Consider the following 22280-nt stretch of genomic DNA (forward strand, 5'->3'; position numbering starts at 1 on the left):
TCAAATAAATTATTATCTTAACTTTTCATAGACAGTTGGTGTACCTGTTATTTCGTTTTTTTTATATAGAAATATTTGCCTATATTTGCTTAGCCTTTTGTTATGATGTCTGTCATTTATAAATCAACAAAAAAAAACTATCTATACCTAGTCAAGTAATCGACGATCGAGAGCGGAACAACTCACCACGCTAGGTAGGTACCTACTTGTAGAGTACTTGTAGAGTCGCTAGCTCAAAGAAAGATTAGACGTCTGCCATGGAATTAGTAGGTACGAAGTACTTACTAAATCCATGGTGGCTGCTTACTGGAATGACCAACTGACTGAATGGAATGAACTGTCAAAACGTCAACGCGGCACGGCACGCCATTGCACACGATTGTGAAGATTGTACGTTGGTGAAATTTTATTAATAATACTCATGTATTATTATAACCCAAATCACAGGAATTATCAATAATCAAACATATATCTTGTGCAGAAACAACTTTCAAGCAAAAATCGTCCACCAAAATGGCATCGAATGAAGGCCGTGTTCAGTCAAATTTGCATCATCAAGATCTAACCAAATTGGTAAGTAATACTAGCAGTTTATTATTTCTCCATGTTTTTAAAATTTGTATAGTGAAATTTCTGCTAAATCCATCCTTTTGTTATCTTGGCTTCAGGTTATTATCTATTAGTGATACCTACCTACTAACTTTACCTAACCTAATCATTTTTAAACTTGTCATAAAAATTTAATTTACATTTTTCAGGATGTCACAAAATTATCGGCCCTTTCACCAGAGGTTATATCCAGACAAGCAACTATAAATATTGGAACAATTGGTCATGTAGCCCATGGCAAGTCCACTGTAGTGAAAGCAATCTCAGGTGTCCAAACTGTCCGTTTCAAGAACGAGCTTGAAAGAAACATTACTATTAAATTAGGTATGTAGATTTTATTTTTATAAGTAGTTTCTTTATAAATAACAACATAGAGTAAAATAGTAACATAGAATTATTATCTGTGTGATTTTGTCCTAATATATTTATTTATTTATTGGATTTGAAAGATTTTAGCTCCAACTACAAAAAAAATGTTATTTATATTAAAAAAAGTATTTAATAATTATTGTTAAGTAAGTTTGGAATAGATTTTCAAGGCAATCATCATTATAATACATTTGTTAAACTGAACTATTTATCATTAATTCTCAATTTCTATAGGCCATTTCATTTTATATCAATGACAACAACAATATTTATAAAACAGTTTTATCAAAATTTGAATAAGTAGCTGTAATGCAATGTACCATGTGGTCAGATTATATTAATGGCAATCTATGCAAAATTGTACATTACCCAATGTATAACTTTGCTTACATGACTTTACAAACCATAAATTGGATATATTGTTTAATCAAACACATGGTATGTTGCAGAGCGGCTGTCAGACTCAGTAGTGAGAATGTACCGAGAACGAGCTGATGAGAGATATGAAAAGATGTTCTTTGAAAAAATTAGAAGATCTAAGAAGCGAAATTTATCATTAGATTCTGAAGACGAAAATGACATGCCAGCCTCAAAGAAACAAAAAAGAAGCAAAAATAAACAAAAGACTGAAGAGTACATTATTGATAAAATTATTGATTTTCAGTACAAATTAGGAAAAGAATTATTTTTTGTGAAATGGAAAGGTTATCCAGATAGTGAAAATACCTGGGAGCCTATTGAGCATCTTGATAACTGTCCTGCAGTAGTAGAAGCATTCCTAGTGGAGCAAGAGTTCAAGTACTATGATAAAATTGAGAAGTTAAAAGAAGAAATTTCATTTGGTGACCTTTTAAATGAAGAATCTTTGATTGAGAGGTTAAGTGAAGTGGAAGAATCTGATATGTCAAAATTAAAATTAAACCTTTTGATAAAACTGCTATCTATGCTGTTTCTTACTCAAGAAGATGAGTTCTATGCTGTGGATCTAGTACAGGATGCCAGGAATATTTTGCAGATGTATGTTTTAACTAGGAAGAGGTGTCGGCAGCTTATGATTTTGAAAGAATGGCAAGACCATTTAAATCAAGTTGATAAATGTCAAAAACTGACTGTAGTTAATGACTTTGACTTAGCTGGGCCACCAGAAAACTTTACATATATAAATTCCTCCATCCCTGGAGTTGGTGTTACAATACCAGATGAGCCCCCTATTGGTTGTGAATGCACTGCTTGCAACTGCCGGTCAAAAACCTGTTGTGGCAACCAAGGGGGGTTATTTGCATATACTGCTAAAAAAAGATTACGTGTTGCTCCAGGCACGCCAATATATGAGTGTAATAAAGCATGTAAATGCTCAGCAGATTGTGGTAACCGAGTTGTGCAAGGAGGCCGAAATATCAAATTGAGTATCTTTCGCACATCAAATGGTTGTGGTTGGGGTGTGAGGACAGACCAACCTATAAAACAAGGACAATTTCTGTGTCAATATGTAGGTGAAGTCATTACTTTTGAAGAGGCTGAAAAGCGGGGCAGAGAATATGATGCCCAAGGTTTAACATATCTATTTGATCTTGATTTTAATTCTGTTGAAAACCCCTATGTTGTTGATGCAGCACATTTGGGCAATGTATCCCACTTTATAAATCACTCTTGTGATCCTAATCTTGGTGTATGGGCAGTCTGGGCAGACTGTCTGGATCCCAACTTACCTATGTTGGCTTTGTTTGCGACACGTGACATTGAAACTGGTGAAGAGATATGTTTTGATTACTTGCAAAAATCTGCTGATAGTGATGAGACTGAAGTGTCCACACCTATTGCTTCATCTAGCCAAGAAAGTAGTACAGATGATGAAAGTTCCAGAGTTCCCAATGGTTCAGAAGGTGAGACTGCTGCTTCACCTGTTTCACCTGTAAAGTCTAGGTTCGAAATACAGCAGCAGAATATGGCAATGCTGAGGAACCGAACAGAATGCAAGTGTGGAGCACTAAAGTGCAGGAAATATTTGTTTTGAAAAATATTATTCAGTATCAGTATAAATTTCTTTTTGAAATTTTATAATTGGTCTATTTTATTAATTTCATGGATCTGTATTATTAATGCACAAGAGTTGTATGTATTGATGTTGGGACTCTTCAATGTAGATGTTTGAATCTCAAGACAACATCTACAAATTCTTTAATCACAACTCTATTTATAAGATATTATTATAGTCACATATATTTTTAGAAAACTTTTTGGAAATCACAATTTTTATTAATATTTGCCTAAATTCAATCAGACTTCCATACCATGTCACTTTTTAAGTAGTTAACAAATTGCCAACTGATTCATTAGGAAATACCATTTGTAGGATATTTTTAATATAGGAACTTAAGTAGATAGAATTTGCGGAGTATTTTATAATGCATTTTCTTAGAACAACCTAATTGATCAAAGATTTAATTTATAGACTAAATGTCTGGCATAATAATAATAATTTCATGATTGGTGCTCTATTATGTGCCTTTATATAAATATATATAGTATACATTATATATTTAGATGTACTGTTCAATTGTTGTATGTTAATTGCATTTGACCTCAATATGATTTTTTTCCTTTATCGAATGTAGATAGTACCTACTGGTTAAGTATTCTAGATGTTATTTTGATACAAAATTGGTGCATGTTCTTGCAAGAATCTTGTAATGGCATTTATATTGATGTATTTCAAATCACAATGTTGATTTTGTTAGTAAATAAGTGATAAATATCTTTATGCATGTTTGTATATGCTAAAGTGAATAAAATTTAAAATGTTACTGTTGTTTCTCTTTTTTTAAATTAATTGTCTTAAGTCTTATTCAAAAATTAACTGTCATGTCTTTTCAATGACAATTTACTTTTTAAATGTCCCAATCGTTCTATAGATCGTAAACACGTGACAGGGAAAATACTGTATAAGTACCCAATTTTTGATAATATTTGGTGCGCCTATGCCCTTCACTTGTCGCACTCGCACCACAATTTTTGAAGATGATCAAAGATCAGCTCTGTAAAAAAACTTAAAACCCAAAACAATACTTCAGGTTACGCAAACGCGAAAATCTACAAATGCGACAGTCCAAAATGCCCTCGGCCGACGAGCTTCATATCTGGCGGGTCGTCCAAAGACGACAGTTTCCCGTGTCTCCGGCCGCAGTGCACCGGCCGCTTCCAGCTCGTGCGGCACGTGAGCTTCGTGGACTGCCCCGGCCACGACATCCTCATGGCCACCATGTTGAACGGAGCCGCTGTCATGGACGCTGCCTTGTTGCTTATCGCTGGTAACTTTCATTCGCTTTTTTACACACCTGCCCAGAGGGCGAAGTAATGTGAAAGTAATTTTGTTCTCAGTAGCCTTTAGGTAAATAGGGTACTCTCAGCTGATCCTTATGTAGGATCAGCTGAGAGTACCCTATTTACATATTTGTTGTGTTATTTGTTGTTTACATATTATATCTTCAGTTCCGAAGAAAGTAATGACTAGATGGTGATGGCGCATCCACGATTGGCAGCCAACAAGGGCCAACAACCACATTGAAGAGCAGTGAAATACATATACATAAGCTCCTCGTCTTTATCCCTTACGGGATAGACAGAGACATCATCGAGTATGCGCTAACATGGTATCAGATCTCATTCAAATGGCGAAATGAATGAAATCTGACACCACTTTGGCGTAAAGGCATCTAACATGACAACAACCGCCATCTAGTTGCATGTAGTAACCTACCATTAACAAGTTACTTGCAATCAGGTAACGAATCGTGCCCGCAGCCGCAAACAAGCGAGCACTTGGCTGCGATCGAGATCATGAAGCTGAAGCACATCGTGATCCTGCAGAACAAGATCGACTTGGTGAAGGAGGGCCAGGCCAAGGAGCAACACGAACAAATCGTTAAGTTCGTCCAGGGTACCGTCGCTGAGGGCGCCCCCATCATACCCATATCTGCTCAGCTTAAATATAACATTGAGGTATAATCCCGTTGTCTGTTTGCTCCCACACATACTATCGCCGAACTCAGATAGGTGCCGACGCGAATGGATGAACATTACATAGTTTGAAAGCTTAAATTTTTTGTATGCCGAATCCGCCATAGTTTGGCGAACTATCTGCCTATAGCCAATCTAAAGAACTGAAATACTAGGTAAAGCTTTTTGAGAAATATAAGTATTTTAAAATATGTAATATAAAGATGTGAAAAAGTGTCTGTAAAGGTTTCATTTCTGAATTAAGAAAGTCTCTACTCAAATTATTCTTTCAATTTGAGCGGAAAGCCGCCTGAGACGTATAAAATATGAACATTTTCGATACAGGTGCTTTGCGAGTACATAACAAAGAAGATCCCGGTGCCACTGCGCAACTTCACGTCGCCGCCGCGCATGATCGTAATCCGGTCGTTCGACGTGAACAAGCCGGGCTGCGAGGTCGACGACCTCCGCGGCGGTGTCGCCGGCGGCTCCATACTGCAGGGCGTGCTCACTGTCGGCATGGAGATCGAGGTCACTATTCATATTAGACAATGATATCTGAATTTTACTTTTGATGACAGCGCAAACGCGGCGTTCGAAACGCTCGTAGGAAAGACCCTTTAGGAAATCCACTCTAGTGTTTTCCTACAAGGAACTTAGAATTTACCGTGCAGTTCCTGATGCGCTGCCGTGAGCTTAACGTAATATACCCGTATTAATGCCTTATTGATTATATTATTTTCTAGTCAAAATTGAACAGCGTTTGGGTCGATGAGTAAATATTTAAAAAATGACACTTACCGCAGGTGCGTCCGGGGCTGGTGAGCAAGGACGCGGACGGCAAGCTGACGTGCCGGCCGATATTCTCGCGCATCGTGTCGCTGTACACGGAGCAGAACGAGCTGCAGTACGCCGTGCCCGGCGGCCTCATCGGCGTCGGCACCAAGATCGAGCCCACGCTGTGCCGCGCCGACCGCCTCGTGGGACAGGTACCGCACATACCACGTGCCACGTTCCAGTGTGTCGCTGTACACTGAACTGTCAGATAGCCTAAATGTAACAAATCATGATAGAGTTAACAAATCGTTAAAAATTTCTTTCTATAAATACCGTTTCGAAATTATGTATAGCTGAAATAAATTGTTTCCAGGTGCTGGGTGCTGTCGGAGCGCTGCCCGGAATATTTGTGAAGCTCGAGGTCTCCTACTACCTGCTGAAACGTCTTCTCGGAGTGCGTACAGAGGGCGACAAGAAGGCGGCCAAAGTACAAAAACTTACGAGAAATGAGGTATAACAAGCTTTTATCAAGCTTCACCTATCCCGATGTTTGCTTGTCTGTAATCAAATCTTGCAAGTTAGCTTTCTCCTACTTCCAGTTTTGCTACAGAGTTGAAATTTCCCACGTCGATTTAGTTTCCATGATAATGCATTATTAATTATGATAATCATGACTCGATCGGCTCCCAACGAGGAAACTCCTCAACGGGTTTACTGCACGGACATGGCAGCATGACATGCAGCTTGTGGCAAAAATTACATTTTTGTAAAAATAACTTGTTTCTGATTAAAATTGGGGATATTCGATAATTCTTGTTAAGACTATAATAAGGTCTTTTAATAATAATTGTGAAGATGGGTCTGGGGTGGTAAGGACGCCGTGAATTTTTTAAAATTATATATACATATATATAAAATATTATACGCAGGTACTATTAGTGAACATTGGTTCGCTGAGCACGGGCGGGCGAGTGAGCGCCACCAAAGCTGATTTGGCCAAGATCGCTCTTACAAACCCTGTCTGCACTGAAATCGGTGAAAAAGTAGCGCTGAGCAGAAGAGTAGAAAACCACTGGAGGTAAGTTCTAAACGTTTTTGGGCTATATACCTTCTTTATCAAATAAAATCAAGTACAATACAGTATGTTGTATTGTAACTATACAATCACACCTGTTTCCCACGGCCAGGCGTAAGATACCCAGTGGGTAGTTTTGGTTATATGTGATCGTCCAAATCAAAATAGACCTTATGACGGCTAGCACATTGGTCTTTATTGCCGTTGTTCCAATATAAAACAACGACAATAAAGACCTAAGTGCTAGCTGCCATACCACATAATTATATTATATGTACTACTTAGGCACCCTGATAGTAATAGATATTATATTTTATGAATTACAAAACCTCAATCAATTTTATGGCCCATGCACACCTAATTGCAATCGTACTGCATACGCAATTAGTGTGCACCATGCACCTAATGATAAAGTACAATCTTATAAGTCATTATTGGGTCTTATGGAGATTTTGGAGTCATTGAATCTTATGAAAAATACTCTTATTTTCAGATTAATCGGTTGGGGTCAGATCCAAGGAGGAGAGACGATTGATCCTGTGACAAATTAAGCGCTACCTATATTTAGCTTTTATACATACATATATGTAATATTAACGATTATGTATTTAATAAACTAAATATAAAACTGCCTCAATTTTTTACTCTATTCTTCATAGAAATCCACGTCAAAATAAGAAGTACCTGTTTCATTTGTTTATTTTATTCATAATTTTTGTAGCAAATCTCTTGCTGTTTAAACAATATAACTCTAACAATAATTATTATAACCCACTTAGCTTTCATATTCTCATGGAATTAGTAGGCACTCGGGTGTACCTATATTCTGTACATTCAACAAGACATTTATCAGTAACTGGAAGGTGTTCGTGACTATAATATAACAGTCTAAGGGTCTCGAAAGAAGAAATGAAGAGAGCTACATATACTATTAGGTTAGATTAACAAAATATTATGCAAAACAAGTGGATTTGATCCTCCTATTTTATAGATCATAATGTAAATTAAAAAGTCAGCAAGTACGAGTAAATAATTTATTGATTTTGTTCTTTTATGCTTGTGATATAAGGAATTTTAGGCCATATAAATAAAGGTGTTGATATCTTCGTCGTCCCGGCGCATGTACTTGTGTTCGATAAGCCACTCTAACTGTTCCTTTATCATTTTCTTCGAAGGTAGGAACATGTTCTTTAATATTTCGATTAGCTCACTCTGAAAAAATATTAAAATCAAATATAAGTTAACTGTATCATAACTTCCTTTAAACACAGGCAGAACAGGTATCATAAAATATACATTTGTATTATCATTAGCGACTTTTAAAAGAAATAATATATATATTATTTTGCTACACACCTGCAGTGCTGTATTAGTGATGCGTTTTCTCATTTTTAATATCTTTATTATAGCTTCCTGAGTTCTCAAAATTCGCAACTGAACAATGGAATGATTATCCTCCAACTGCGATCTCTCTGTGCTCAACTGTAATCTACCAATCAAGTTAATCTTTCCTCTTCTCTGTGGTTTACCCGTTTTAACAAGCGCAAATTCCTGGTTCACCCAAAAAGTTGTATTTTCTGCAAAATCCTTAGGATTCTGTACAGCTGGTTCATAACAAAGTAACTGTCTTTTAAGTTTAGGAAAAGCTACTAGAGACCACAAAGTTCTCCTCAATTCAGGGTCTGGCAACTCAGTGGCCAGTCTCAAGTTTTCATAACTTATCTTTTCTAAAGGTCTCTGGTTCCAAGCAAATAAAACAGCCATTTGGAAGGTAGTGACATCCAAGTCAAATCTTCCCACAGAATTAGCAAATGTAATGGTACCATTGCTCATGTGATGATACCATTGCAATTTACGGCCAGAGTGTTTCTTTTTATAGAACTCTTCAACTTCTGGTATGTAATCCTCTAACTCTAAGGGAAGACTTACTGTTACTCTTTCAGATCCACGGGCCCATGCACCAGCATTTAGTATCTTAATATTTATAGCATCATGGCGAGTTGTTTCACCTCTAAATTGTGTATTCAGATCTTCACTAACTTTGATGTCCTGGAACATACGAGCCAGTTTATTTACATAATCAGCAGGCATACCCACTTCTCGAAGCCACTCTACCATATCTTCTTCTTTTTCGGAATCTGCACTTGAGTCTAATATCAATCTCCTTGTTAAGTGTGCCTTATGATACCTCATAAATACATCTTTATTTTCAATATATTTCAAAACAAGCAAAACATCCCTAAGTCTAAATTCTATTTGCTCTGTGGTTAAACGCTTACTTAATGGTGTTTTTCGTAACAACATATCACAATAATTAGCAAGGAGTTCAGGACACTTGCTCTCTGGAGCAGTACCTTTGGTGCCACGCAAGAGAGCTGATGATGGTAATTCCAATTTAAACACAGTAGTATCATTTACAACACACTTGTATGCCTTGTCCCTTGCTGTTAAAAACCGAGGATCATCCATAAAAGCATCTTTGACTAATGTACTGAATCTTTTAAATAAATCTAACAAGCGTTCAACATATTTTTCAGAATCAGTGGTAATAATATCAGCTGAAGCCACCATATCAGCTAACCCTGCTGAGACTATGTGTGCTTCTAAATCTCTAAGGATTGGTGTAACTCCTTCAGGTACTCTGTCTAATAAACGAAACATAAGCTGTAGCTTTTCAGTCTCCCCTGCTTTGATGAGTGGTGCACTTTCGGCTAATAAAGTGGGCAGATGTTCTCCAATCAACACTTTTTCACAGCACTGTGTGAGTGCTGCCACACTGCCACTGCCTGGCTCCAGATACCGGTGCGCTCTGGCCTCCTCCTCCTTCAACCTTTGATCAGCATACTTCATGTAAGACTGCACTCCATTTGCCAGCAAATGTTCATTAGCTTTTAATTTGTAAAACTCTTCAGTAGCTTGCATATAAGCTGCTTCAAAATTATCTCTATAGATTTGTAACTTGTCAATTGAATTTGAACACAGGTTTACTGAAAAATTCAAAACGGTTACTTATTATACAATAAAATTTGAAATATTAATGAAACAAATTTTTAAATATCCATTTAGTGTTGTTTATGGTGAGCCCACATAATATGCATGTGTTTTTGAAGATTTCCATAAATTTAACAAGACTTCATGTTAGGATGAACTAATGCTATATCTAAAGCTTGGTATGAAAGAGTAAACAACAATTCTTAATATGCATTGTAAATGGCATGTATGAAAGGGGCACTTAAAAATATGATAAGTATAATAGATCTCATAAATACAAAATACCATACCATATGACTCCCTTACACCAATAACAAGCTGTGAGTCAAAAGATTCTCCATTGCGTTCTGCCTGCACTAGTTTCATAGCAGAATCTTGTAGTCTTTGTTTTATATCCATAAATATACTCTGATTCCAAGAATCCAACATCAACTTGCGTACTAAACTGTCCTCTATATTATTATTGTTATTTTTTTTCTGTGAATTTGACGTGTTGGAGCTGGTCACCTTGCTAATATTATTTATGGAATTCTCTAACTGGCGGAACGGCGTAGGAAGATAGTTGCATTGCGTGAAGAACTTGCCCCATTCAGCAATGTATGCTTTCAAAAGTGCCTGATCCTCCCGCTGAGCTAAAACGCGTGCTTGGGCTTGTTTTATGTACATCATTATATCCTGCTGGAGAGCATCTCGCAATTTGTAAGGTCCTCTTTCGTCCCAAAGACAAACAGAATGTACGGCAACAAACAGATCTTGCCATTCTACTTGCGTTACCGGCTCCTGTTTCAGCAACTTCAGGACTATTGGACGCATCGAGGGCCATTTATCCTCAAACGTGACTTGCCCTTTATCCTGAAACAAGGTTGTAAATAATTTGTAAAATGATTGTAGATTTAGTCCGAAAACTTACTTTAGTTATATTCTTACCTTTAACATGACTATCTACAGATATTTCTTATAAATAACACGAATACACTTTATTTTCATAATCAAATTGCCTTGGTTTATTTTTTATTTTTACCGTTATGTTTTTTCTAGCAGCAAAGTTTGTAGCCCTAGAATCTAGTTGTTTTACCGAAATACCAGTGATTTTTAACAGTTATCAATAACAAGTTGTAGAAAGTGCGCAATGTACATTAAAATTCGATTTATAATGTTGGCATAATGCAACGAGTTGACGTCTGGCTGAGTAGACAAGTGACAGAACTGACAGACGGGATTCATGTATTTTTTTGTTTTGATGACTTGAATTTTTCATTGAAGATATTTTTATTTTGGTTACCCTTTGCAATACCTAGTGATTTTTACCATTAAAATGACCACATTTGGAGAAATCGTTGAACCTACTAGTAGAAGCACATGGGAAGATTGGGACGATATTGTACCAGAACAAACTATTACAAAGTAGATCTCTCATATTTTTTATAATAATATACCCACAGTAGGTGCGCCCCGGTGCTCCGCTCCCGTAGAGATTTCGGGATAACAAACTTCAGTTTATATTTTACCCGTTTACAAAATTTTATCAAAATCTGTCCAGTAGGTTAAGCATGACTGAGTAAAAAACATGTTCACATACGCACTCACATTCAAACTTTCACTTTATAATAATAATAGATATAGAGCATACTAGGAGCTTCACTCCTTTGGGAATTTCGGCATAAAATATACCCTATGTGTGAAAATAAATAAAATATAAATAAATATTTTAGGACAAATCACACAATGTTATTCTAGGTTATATTCTACCTGTTTTTCAAATTTCTTATCATTTTGTGTGAAAGAGAAACATACATTCTTACAAACTGCCACATTTATAATATTAGTTGGATTATATTCGTAGTAGAAGTAAATAGAATATATTAGTACCTATATGAGCACTTCCAAATCATTTGTTGTTGTTTTTTTATTGCAGATTAGCATTGCAAGAAAGCACAGGAATCTTGGCTAAAGTTGAATCATTTATTATTCTAGAAGGGAAATACTTAACTGAATTAGTTGCTTTGCACTCTCAACATGAATTGGAGGTGTTAAATTCAATCACTAAAGTGAATTTGCACATATATAAAGAAAAATCTTTAAATTCTTATTTGTGTGTTGTTAAGGATTACAATTTATTACAAAGCAGTGAAATAGTTGAGCTCCTCAAACCATTTCTGCTTGTTAGTAAAAACGTTATTGCAATACAAACAAAGCCACTGGCTGAATATCAATCATCTGAAGTGACTAATACAGACTGCATTATTAGAGCTGTGTTCACAAGTAACTTGGCCTCAAAGTATTTGAACTTTAATTACCCGAGGCTAGAACAACCAAATATAATAACTGGATTGAGTGCAGGAGGTATTTATGAGCTGATTTTATTTTATTATTTGAGTTTTAATATTAGTGTTAATTGTGGTATAAGGGCTACAAGTATCCAGCCAGTCTCAGGAAGAATTGTTTTATAGAAGTAGGATATATAGGTATTTGTGAAATGTAAGAAAATAAATATTTATAGTTTTATCTTTGTTTATGCTGTGGGTAGGTACATATTGCATTTACATTTAAATAGAAAATAGTTTATTTGCCACTACATTATAGACAAAAAAAATCATTAATAATAAAACTCCTGGCTCCTATCATATCATAGCATTCTATGTATATACTTTTTTAATTGTGTTTTCAAATGATAATAAATTAACAATTACCAACAAGTTCTCAAGCATTTTTTTTTTCAGTTATTTGCATGTCGGATTTCTTGAACCTTCCTGGTGTGGCTATTATCTGCTACCTGGAATGCCCTGAAGAGTATCGGATTGACGAAGTCCAGAATTTACTGAAAAAATTAAATATTATCCACAACTCTGCATCTAGACCCAATACTATACTCAATTCCAATCTTTACATTTAGCAAGACATTGTTAATAAATTTGTTTTTTTTATATATAAAATTGTTGTAGGTGTTTTATTTAACTTTCTACGTATACTGCTTTGAGAATTTTAAGACTTTAATTTTATAAATTGTTTGTATTGTGGTAAAAATTATCAGTGTTTCTCTACTATGTTATGCATGTTATTTACATATAGACATTCCTCCTCTATTAAAAAAAAACACAACAGACTGACAGCAGCAAGCAGCTTTGTTTTATACTATGTAATGAAATGATATAAGTAACCTAAATAAAACCCATATGTATATAATATTAAAACTTTATTCAACGTCAATACACTTAACACAATATAATTTCGGGAAAACACCAACATTAAATTAGCCCATTAAAATAGCAATTATATGAATGAATATTGGTGAAGACCCATACTAAAAAATGATTTAAAATACTTATTTGACTGAAAATAAAAACTTAATATGAAAACAATGAATTCATACATATACACAGCCTAATGAATCGCAGACCGGTTTTACTTCAAAAAATCAAGTTATCAACACATAGTAATTAAAAACAAAATGACCCATTTTTACTTAGAGCAGAATACAATAAAAAAATAACAAATGCTTCCTATTGGATATGTACATAGCTCTTCTTGCAACTATCCAAAATCGAGTGCAAAAAAAGAGTACCTACATGTTTGGGTGTTATCAACAAAAATTAAAAAGAAATATGTGTAAAATAATGTTATAGATAACTTTTATACTTAGCAGTCATCAGGCAATTTTATATGTCGGCAGATATACTTTCCCGAATCTCTGAAATGACTAGCTTATTGAACAAATTTATTTTTCAGTACAATGCGATATACACAAGGCATTAAACTTCTGAAAGACAAAATAGGTAACAAATCTATTTAGTTCCATTTTTTTCCTTATTATTGTATATTGTTTATAAATATATATAAACCACATAAGTTATGCTGGGGGTGGGTATATAAAATAGACTAGTTACTTTGTCAAACTTACTACGAATTCCACGTAATACAAAGGCATATGAATATTGATAAAAATGTAATTTAATTGAGGAGGCACTAATTTAAACTACTTACACTACACGAAATTATGAAAATGTATGTAGGTCTGCTCTTAGTATGCCTTTACAACTATTATTGTATATAATTCTTCATATTAAATCCATTTATGACAATTAAATAGTCCCAAACAAGTCAGTGGCCGATCAAGCTCTAGAAGCACATCGCTATGATTAATATATTCCTTTTATTCAACTTGATTTTAGATGAATTTAAAATATAATTTGTGCGATCCGGTCACCCCGTTTTCTTATTGCCAAAAGAAATTAAACATACAATAATAAAAAAATATTAATTACGAGACATTCATGATATAATATTTATGGCAAACATGGTCTTCAATTTTAATTTCTAGTTTAATATTTATGAAATAGTACTTAGTAGATACATTTAAAACCCAGAACCTATAGATAACTGACGGAGACGCTGATAAATTTATTATACGTACCAATGTACGTGTATTAAAAGTAGTCAAAACATTTTGTTTGCTTCGATAAATAGAAGATTTTTAATAAACCTCAATAACCAATAACAAAATAATAAATAGTTTACTTATTTGTATAATATTCGCAATAAACAGCAACAATTTATTGATATGACGAAATTATATAGAAAGTATAGTATAATCTGATGACTCTATAATAATAAACATGTTCATAACATGTATTAGCTTAATATACAGTTTGCAGATCTATTCTAAGTGTAACCTAATACTAATATCATTTATTTTAGATTTTAAATATACTTATGTACAAGTTATGACGGTTCATTAAAAATTAATTGACGTTAATAGTGAATATAAAATAATGAGTCGACACCGAATTCTAAATTAAGTAATCAACTATTTCCATCACTTGTTCCATGGATTAGACCCTCATGACATCACCTAGGTATAAATGTTAACAAAGTGAAAACATAAATTTATGTTTTCACTTTGTTAACATTTTATTTAAATTAGACCAAAATTATGAATTCATGTTTAAGGGTTAAGTAAATGTCGAATAACTATTTCTCATAAGAATAATATAAAACTAGTTATTGCCCGCAGCTCCACCCGTGGTAATATTTGTTTGACCTCACATTTATCAAAATCGACCCAGCGGTTTACCCGTTTACCTGTGAAAGCGTGACAGACACACATGACTTTCGCATTTATAGTATAACTATTCGCTTCCTGAGAACAAGCAACGCGCGAGGTTCAATCGCCGAATCCAAGTTTCGATAAGTTTATATTCGCCTTTGAGAAGATTGATCCATCATATTATGATTTCGAAAATTTTATCTGATAAAATGTGGCCATCCAAATCATAAGGGACCTTATGGTGCCCGGCACTTACGCCATTATTGCCGTTGTTTTGTATTCGAACACAGACCATTTATTAAAACAACGGAAATAAAGACCTAAGTGCCAGGCGCCATAAGGTCCCTTTTGATTTGGATTTAGTCACAAATTATGTTTTTTATTATTATTAAGACTGACTTCCAACTTGAGTGGGTTTACGGCCAGTATTTTCCGAAAAAGTTTGACGACAACTCATCTATTAGTTGGGGTTTTGCCGGACTTGAAAATACTGGGTGTATACACGTGTTAATGATGTCAATTCATTTCATCCCTCAGGTTCCCAAACCTTAGGTATACTAAGCTTAAAATGATCAGATAACTTCGTAATGTTTTTTTTCCAATAAATATTTTCTATTTAATTTTCTCCTTATTTTTACATCCTATTATCCTATACGTCAATTATGTTAATAAATTGTATCATGTAAAAGTAACAATCACATCAAATGTAATATTCTTCCCCATATTTAATATTTACACTTATAGCGAAATACGAAAGCACTTACTCACTAGACACTTACACCTACTATAATTAACAAGATTTGGTGTTACCTGTTTGTAAGTTTTAATGCAGATAATTATCACAGTAAAATAAGAGCCGGCTTTAAATACCTATCGAATAGAAAAAGGTATATAGAAAAATTGATCAGCTGGACGCAGCTAACTAATCACATTGCGGCGGCGTAAACCTGATCGAAAACGTACACTACACATATGAACAATTTTACTATCCTGAAAAGTACATTCTAAATTAGAAATCACTGAACAAAAATGGTGTATCAAAAGCCGGTGCACACCGACATGCGTTTGCGTTCGCACGCGTGTACTTTTTTGTATGAAATTGTGATGGATACGAACGTTAAACTTTTAAACAATACAAACGCTCGCGTACTCTTCTTCTTTTTGTGCACCGTCCTTTGTTTTCGTATTGTATGACGTATGACCTAACCAGATTGTGACGTAATAATTGATGTCTGGCACACAACCTATGTTTTACTGAATTACAAATGTGCATGTGTTTAAAACACTAAGATAAAGTTGGGTCAAAGTAGGTCATCAAATGAATATAGTTTCATTTAGTTCATATTGGTACGAATAACTGACGGAGACGCTGATAAATTTATTATACGTATCAATGTACGTGTATTTTTACATAATTATATAATCGTATACCGCAGTAAAGCATGTGGCAAAACTGAGGCATGGCGTATTAAAATTTATCTATACATACTATCGTACCGAATACCGCTTCAGAAATATATAAATAAATAATCAATCAATAGATATAAAACTCTTCAGTCACTGAGTGACTGACAGACAATGTACAGCCGAAACTAATGGGCGTAGGAAGCTGGAATTTGGCATGTAGGTTCCCCGGGGCGTGTGTGGTATGTTAGGTAAGAGGAAGAAGAAAATATAATAATGCATTATCTATTTTTTGAAAATTATCTCTAGGGGAATGATGAAGGGGTGAAAATTTACTTGAAACTTAATTATTTTTGAAGAGAAACCCGTAAAATGTTTGATTTACGTTTGTGGTTAATAAAAAAACGGGACGTAATACGTCGTCGTGGACGCGTCGCGTTGCAGACAGCGCGAGTGGGTGACGGAGCAGGAAATGGGACGGAGACACGTAGTGGAAAATGGGCGAGGCAAGTAGTTGGAAATGGGGCGGGATACACTGCGAAAACGTGATGGGACAATATGTAGGAAACGGTATGGGATCCCTACATAGAACGAAGCGGGATTGGACAAGTTGCCAGACGAGACATGTGCGGGAAACAAAAAATTTAACTAAAGATGAGTAAAAATACGAATTTGAATCATATATTTTTACCAGTCTTACAGAATACGCGTTAAAAGAATGACCGAGATTTTACTACGAAATTCAAGCAGGCGAAGCCGCGGGCGAAATCTAGTATTCTATATTATGTAGCGTAAAGAGCAAGTAAAATCTAGAGTTAAAGTAGTAAAAGTATCCTTTTTATTATCCTTGACGTACATCACAATTAGGTAAGTGCTGTTGTCATACTTACTATAATCCTTACTACCCACTTAATGTGTAAGGGAACAATGTGCAACAATGCGAACAAAAATTTCACACTGCGTCCTTGAGTTTTTCTATATTCACAAAAACGATGACCTATTGTTTTTTTTATTAAAACTTTATCATGTGCCCTGCTACATACTCTTTACTATAATAATACAAAATTACATACATGTACTTAACATATGACGACATAGACACCAACTTATGTTATACTTAGTATGAAACGAAATATGACAATAAACAGTAATCATTTTATGTAATATATATAGATTCCTGTTATAGTTGCCTTATAAAGCTTTATTGACTAATGCTACAGTTGATACCATACAAAAATAAAATTGTCTGGGACAATATTAAGTTTTTATGATAGATATTAAAATCTTTCTAATTAACTTTGGAGGTACATAGAACAGCCTTTCGTTAAATATTCACATCTGATTGGTTTACCTTCTATATGTCAATTAGGCCGCCATTCCCTTGGCCCGACTTAACGTTGTCCAGTATTTTGTTGACGAATTCAGATGTCTTACCAGCTATTTTAACCTCTGGAATAAAAATAAAAATTATTAACACTCAATCCAGAAACAAAATTATAAATTCATTCAATCCAATATCATAATAACTAATATCTGAATCTCACCTGTAGCTGTAGTGACTATATTTTGTAAATGTGCAGACCAGTCTACATTATTCTGAGGATTTGTCACTCTATTTCCCAATAGTTGCTTCATTTTATTTATGCCGCTTAGCAGACGTTCTGGAAATATAATTGTTTACACATAAATAAATAATTAATCTAAAACCTTAGAAAATATTTTCCAAAGATTGAGGTGGGACTATGTTGGACACATTGTGTTGATATCTTTTAAACAAATAAACTTACTGTGCTCTTGCTGCAGTCCGTATAGTTTTAATTTATTAGCCTCATGCTGTGCTTTTTTCTTTAAACGACAGGCGCGAGATGCCAGTTTATTCTTTTCCTTCCTTGTCTTTGGCCGGATGTTGAATGGTAGTTCGCTCACTGGAATCATGTCGTTAATCACTTTGCCCAAATTGTCCAACTCCTTTCCAATCAAATACAACTTCCTTGGATTTGGTGTAAGATCATTTCCATCCCCTTTTCTGGCCTTTCCACTGTAACACAGAATAAAGATTTATGTGCTAAATATTTTTTTTTTAATTATCAGATTTTGAAAACAACATCTTCTTGAATGAAACCTTGATTTCTTTCATGTTCGACAATGGTAATGAAGATTATTATGTGAAATGAAGATTTTCCAGACAGAGAATGAAATTTAAATATGTGTTATTTTTACTAGTGTTTGCTACTCCAAAATAATGAAAGTAAATATTATGAGTATTATTTTGTAAATGTCATTATTTTTATGATCAACATGCACAAATATCAGTTCTTACAAGTTTGTTGATATAATTTTTAAAATATTTTGATACACATTACCTGTGTTTAATGCCTCTGACACTGCAATTAGGACTAAAAACTGGATCTGTGACTGAATTTAAAACATGTGGATCTTCTGATTTCTTCTGCAAAACTAATCTCTGCCCTTTCGGCCCTTTGGCTTGGACGTTATATTGCCAGAAAAATTTTTCTTTTTTGGCGGCGTTACGCGCTTGCTTCGATTCCGATTCGTCATTTGATTCTGAATTAAATTTAAGAAATATTCTATTTAAGTACTTATCACAGATACATATGTTTTGGAAATAACAAATAATAAATATGGTCGATAGCTAAAAAACCTGTGTAAAAAACATACAAAGTATTTATTACTCCACTCGTTTTCTTGTTTACGTCAAAGAACATAAGGAAAACAATTATAAAATAGTAATAGAAATTGTGGGTTTTCCAAAGGTAAATATTTAGTATGAGACCAGTGTGTCTCACATTTGTTTATATTAGCTACACAGTTTTGTTGATCTGTCTGCTGGTGATTTTTGCACATAAAAACAAAATTATCCTACTAATATTATCAATGCGAATGTTTGTTACTCTTTCACGCAAAACCTACTGGACGATTGTTTTTTTTTTTTAATCTATTTTTTGTTGAGAGGACGATTGTTATGAAATTTTGTAAATGGGTAGGAAGGATATAACCTAGAATAACACATAGGGTAATTTTTAAAAATAGGGTAATTTTCAAAATTCCCACAGGAGCGAAGCCCTGGGATGCAGCTAGTATTTCATAGTTGTGATTAAATTGTTGCAAAGTATGTGTGATTCAGCACTACAATACTACCACTTCATAGATGTCGAGGGGACTAAGGGACACGTAGATTTGTCAACTGTCAGGCAACAATAGTATTCCCAAGGGTTGTTGTCACTTAGGTTGCTGGTTGTAAAATCACAGCCGAAACTGAAAAATTGTAAGGTTATATTTTTTACGCTAACCCCAAGCCACACGGCGTCTCAGTATCAGCAGCAGCAGCAGCAGCAAAAGATGAGAAAGAAATTATATTGTTACAAACCATCAGATGAGAGATCTTCATATCTATCACTATCTTCATCTGACTCCACATCTCTGTCATCTTCATCCTGTGAGAAGTCGCCTGTAACAGGGCTCAGCAGACCACCAGAGAGAGACGATGCTGAACCAGCTTCAGCAAGTGAACTGGTTGATAATAAATGCTTGCGTGGCTCCCTGCGTTGCCAAATCTGGAAATTTTTTTTTTTTCTAAATTTATTGTGATTTATCTTTTTAATTTGCCGTTGACTATAAGATTATAGGGGAAAAATATGCTGTTGCAGATGTATCAATCCTGTATCAATTTTAATTTATGTACTTATTTATAGCACAAGAAACTTATTACAAACAAACAATTTTTAAGAAAGAAACTGTTGGAAAGGATTAAGTAAATTGTAAATGTTTCATAATAATTATGCAATATGTTGAAACTCTTTATTTACTTGTTCAGTTATGTTGCTTGATACGATGATACAAAAAAGAAGTTTACAAATCACAAATCCGACTAGGTCCAGAGATTAAAGTGTATATACATATAAACATACTTATATTCATTTTAAGTAGAGAGTGAAGACACTTTTTGTACTGTACAAAATCAGAGGTGAACTCATTCCAATAAATTTTGTTGGACACTAACATTACCTATATAAAATATTATCTAAATACCTATACATAATACATGTCATATTTACCTCCACATTCATTTATTCATGCAGTATGAACACTGTGTTGTATTCAACATGTAGTAGCTAATTAATTTTATTCAATCCAAAAAGTACATAACAGTAGGCTACGAAATCAATTACCAATAAACATTATAATTTTCCTGCTTGAACCTGTCACTATCACTTAATCCAAGTAACATGAGAAATACCTTAAATGTCAAATATCAATTGTTCCTTAAAATTATCATGTAATTACTTACCTGTTCCATAGTAAGATGTGTCGGGGCTGATGATGACAGCTGTGCTTGTTGAGGTTTGATGCTTGAGGGAAATGGTGGCAACACTGTTGATGCAGGCACTGACTGCCCCAAAGCAATCTCTCCTCCATAGCCATCCAAACGCATTAGCAGCTCAGGCAGCTGATTCACAGGCTGTGCAAAACTAGAAGATGCTGAGCTATGCTGACTGGAAGGTGAAAAAGCAAGTTGTGCTCGGCTATATGGGCTGCAAGGACTCTCAGCGACCATTGGGTTTGATAGTTGTATGGTATTGTGGTGAGATCCGCTCATGACACCACCAATCTGCACGCAGTACCCATTTTCCTCTGGCAACAACAAATCTTCAAAATTCAAGTCTTCTAGCAATGTGTCTGGATTTGCATTCAATTCTGCAAGAGTTGGACCTGATATTAGGTCTGCTTTATCTACTTGAAATATATCATCATCATCCATTTTATTCAAAATTTCCATTTTTGAATTTTCAGAGTCAAAAGCTAATTTGTTGTATTGCATTGTTGGTACATTGTGGAAGGAACCGGCCAAGGAGTCCTGTAGACATAAATCTAGATCACAACTGAAGTCACCGAGGTCGGTACGGCGCTGAGGAATGGGTACCGATGCGGACATCGGACCTAACTCGAAGGGAGGGAGTGACTCCTGTTTTATCTCCACACCAGGCTCTAGAAGAAATTCATGTGTGTAAATAGAATCGGACATTGCACGTGTTTGTGTTAAGTGACCTTGGCAAATAATCGTCTCGTTGATAGAGACTGGCGCACGCGTCTTACGTCTCTATCGATTAATCAGCTCGAGACCCACGTGTCCTGTGCGTAACTTCCAATGTTTATTTATTTCTTGCAAACACCATTTGATTCACAAAACCTCGATTTTTTTTATTTTTTGCAACTTATACACCGTATAACTACCATATCCTTCAGTTACATAACGAAATATGCCACTAGCATTGAATTAAAATTTGTATAAGCACTTGATTATTCACAATGACTTTTCGATATCGAATTAGAAGAAATAGAACAAGTTCACAGATGTTCAATAATGCTATTCACAAAATTAGCATCTCTCATTCCAGCAAGGAATAGGTGATACAATTTTGGAATATGATTAATCAATAATTTGAAATTTTTAATCACACACAATAACAAAAACGCTTCCCAATGGTACAAGTCGAGAAGTAAACAAAGATTTTATATTATTATTATTCAGCATATTCAAAGGTCAACGAAAAGAGACAGATAATACCGATATGCACAAAAAGAAAAGAGATAGACTGAATGTTTTTGCACATGCCAGGCAAAGGAAAGACGGAAGAGGAAAGGGGGTAACTCTGACGTAGAGACGTAGACAAGTGCATGCATAACAAAATACGCGTAACAGGTATAGGAAATATGATGTTTCCTTCAACCTGTTATTCTAAACAGGTATTTTATTTATAGCTAGATGGATCTGCTAGTAGGTACCTGGTTTTGATTTTCCACGAAAATACTGAACGTAAGAACCGAACTTATCAAGAAGAAAGTGAAGCAAAAGCCACTATAATGCAGTTTCTGTGTTTCTGCAGCTCGCTAGGACTAGGAGTCTTCCACGACCCTCTCTCCATTTTGATCCGTCAATTCGTTGCTACATTCGTCCATATTCGATACCCAGTTATAGTTTTTTGGTCTTTGGTT

The 22280-nt window shown here is 34.8% G+C and overlaps 4 protein-coding genes across 8 annotated transcripts; 2 read left to right on the top strand and 2 right to left on the bottom strand.

Annotated features, from left to right (window-relative positions):
• Positions 1-85: 85 nt before the first annotated feature.
• Positions 86-7458, top strand: LOC128671799 (eukaryotic translation initiation factor 2 subunit 3-like). 5 transcript variants are annotated; one of them, XM_053748565.2, is made up of 10 exons: positions 295-390; positions 482-573; positions 759-933; positions 4050-4286; positions 4760-4977; positions 5320-5505; positions 5781-5963; positions 6125-6262; positions 6681-6829; positions 7320-7458. In XM_053748565.2, exons 2-10 carry the CDS (start codon positions 514-516, stop codon positions 7375-7377), a joined length of 1404 nt encoding a protein of 467 aa, XP_053604540.1. In that variant the 5' UTR covers positions 295-390; positions 482-513; the 3' UTR covers positions 7378-7458. The 5 variants fall into 5 exon arrangements, with proteins under 5 accessions (XP_053604538.1, XP_053604540.1, XP_053604537.1 ...); XM_053748564.2 differs by having other exon boundaries at positions 354-573; XM_053748563.2 differs by lacking the exons at positions 295-390; positions 4050-4286; positions 4760-4977; ... (3 more) ...; positions 6681-6829; positions 7320-7458 and adding exons at positions 86-194; positions 1428-3137.
• Positions 7459-7846: 388 nt separating this feature from the next.
• On the bottom strand, positions 7847-10945 carry Cul5 (Cullin 5). Its single transcript, XM_053748861.2, has 4 exons — positions 10745-10945; positions 10108-10669; positions 8183-9813; positions 7847-8038 (listed from the first exon to the last, which is right to left on the bottom strand). The coding sequence occupies exons 1-4, from the start codon at positions 10751-10753 to the stop codon at positions 7901-7903; spliced, it is 2340 nt and encodes a 779-aa protein (XP_053604836.1). The 5' UTR covers positions 10754-10945; the 3' UTR covers positions 7847-7900.
• An 80-nt stretch (positions 10946-11025) lies between these two features.
• On the top strand, positions 11026-12750 carry PSMG1 (Proteasome assembly chaperone 1). Its single transcript, XM_053749079.2, has 3 exons — positions 11026-11221; positions 11733-12160; positions 12538-12750. Exons 1-3 carry the CDS (start codon positions 11133-11135, stop codon positions 12708-12710), a joined length of 690 nt encoding a protein of 229 aa, XP_053605054.1. The 5' UTR covers positions 11026-11132; the 3' UTR covers positions 12711-12750.
• A 3269-nt stretch (positions 12751-16019) lies between these two features.
• On the bottom strand, positions 16020-22244 carry REPTOR (Repressed by TOR). Its single transcript, XM_053749077.2, has 6 exons — positions 20575-22244; positions 19654-19840; positions 18629-18830; positions 18053-18303; positions 17810-17926; positions 16020-17714 (listed from the first exon to the last, which is right to left on the bottom strand). The coding sequence occupies exons 1-6, from the start codon at positions 21307-21309 to the stop codon at positions 17620-17622; spliced, it is 1587 nt and encodes a 528-aa protein (XP_053605052.1). The 5' UTR covers positions 21310-22244; the 3' UTR covers positions 16020-17619.
• Between the last annotated feature and the right edge of the window lie 36 nt (positions 22245-22280).

The sequence above is a fragment of the Plodia interpunctella genome, chromosome 8, assembly GCF_027563975.2.
Source record: "Plodia interpunctella isolate USDA-ARS_2022_Savannah chromosome 8, ilPloInte3.2, whole genome shotgun sequence".
In the NCBI taxonomy this organism is placed as follows: domain Eukaryota; kingdom Metazoa; phylum Arthropoda; class Insecta; order Lepidoptera; family Pyralidae; genus Plodia; species Plodia interpunctella.

Bases quoted from the DNA above. Each gene is read 5' to 3' on its own strand.
- LOC128671799 (XM_053748563.2), top strand. From the start codon at position 514: ATGGCATCGAATGAAGGCCGTGTTCAGTCAAATTTGCATCATCAAGAT. The intron at 574-758 runs GTAAGTAATACT...TACATTTTTCAG, and splicing joins ATCAAGATCTAACCAAATTG to GATGTCACAAAATTATCGGC. The intron at 934-1,427 runs GTATGTAGATTT...GGTATGTTGCAG, and splicing joins AAACATTACTATTAAATTAG to AGCGGCTGTCAGACTCAGTA.
- Cul5 (XM_053748861.2), bottom strand. The intron at 9,814-10,107 runs GTATGGTATTTT...TGAATTTTTCAG, and splicing joins TGGTGTAAGGGAGTCATATG to TAAACCTGTGTTCAAATTCA. The intron at 8,039-8,182 runs GTGTGTAGCAAA...ATATTTTTTCAG, and splicing joins TCACTAATACAGCACTGCAG to AGTGAGCTAATCGAAATATT.
- PSMG1 (XM_053749079.2), top strand. From the start codon at position 11,133: ATGACCACATTTGGAGAAATCGTTGAACCTACTAGTAGAAGCACATGG. The intron at 11,222-11,732 runs GTAGATCTCTCA...TTTTTATTGCAG, and splicing joins CCAGAACAAACTATTACAAA to ATTAGCATTGCAAGAAAGCA. The intron at 12,161-12,537 runs GTATTTATGAGC...TTTTTTTTTCAG, and splicing joins AACTGGATTGAGTGCAGGAG to TTATTTGCATGTCGGATTTC.
- REPTOR (XM_053749077.2), bottom strand. From the start codon at position 21,309: ATGTCCGATTCTATTTACACACATGAATTTCTTCTAGAGCCTGGTGTG. The intron at 18,831-19,653 runs GTTTGTAACAAT...AATTTAATTCAG, and splicing joins TGAAGATCTCTCATCTGATG to AATCAAATGACGAATCGGAA. The intron at 17,927-18,052 runs GTAAGTTTATTT...TTATATTTCCAG, and splicing joins CGGACTGCAGCAAGAGCACA to AACGTCTGCTAAGCGGCATA.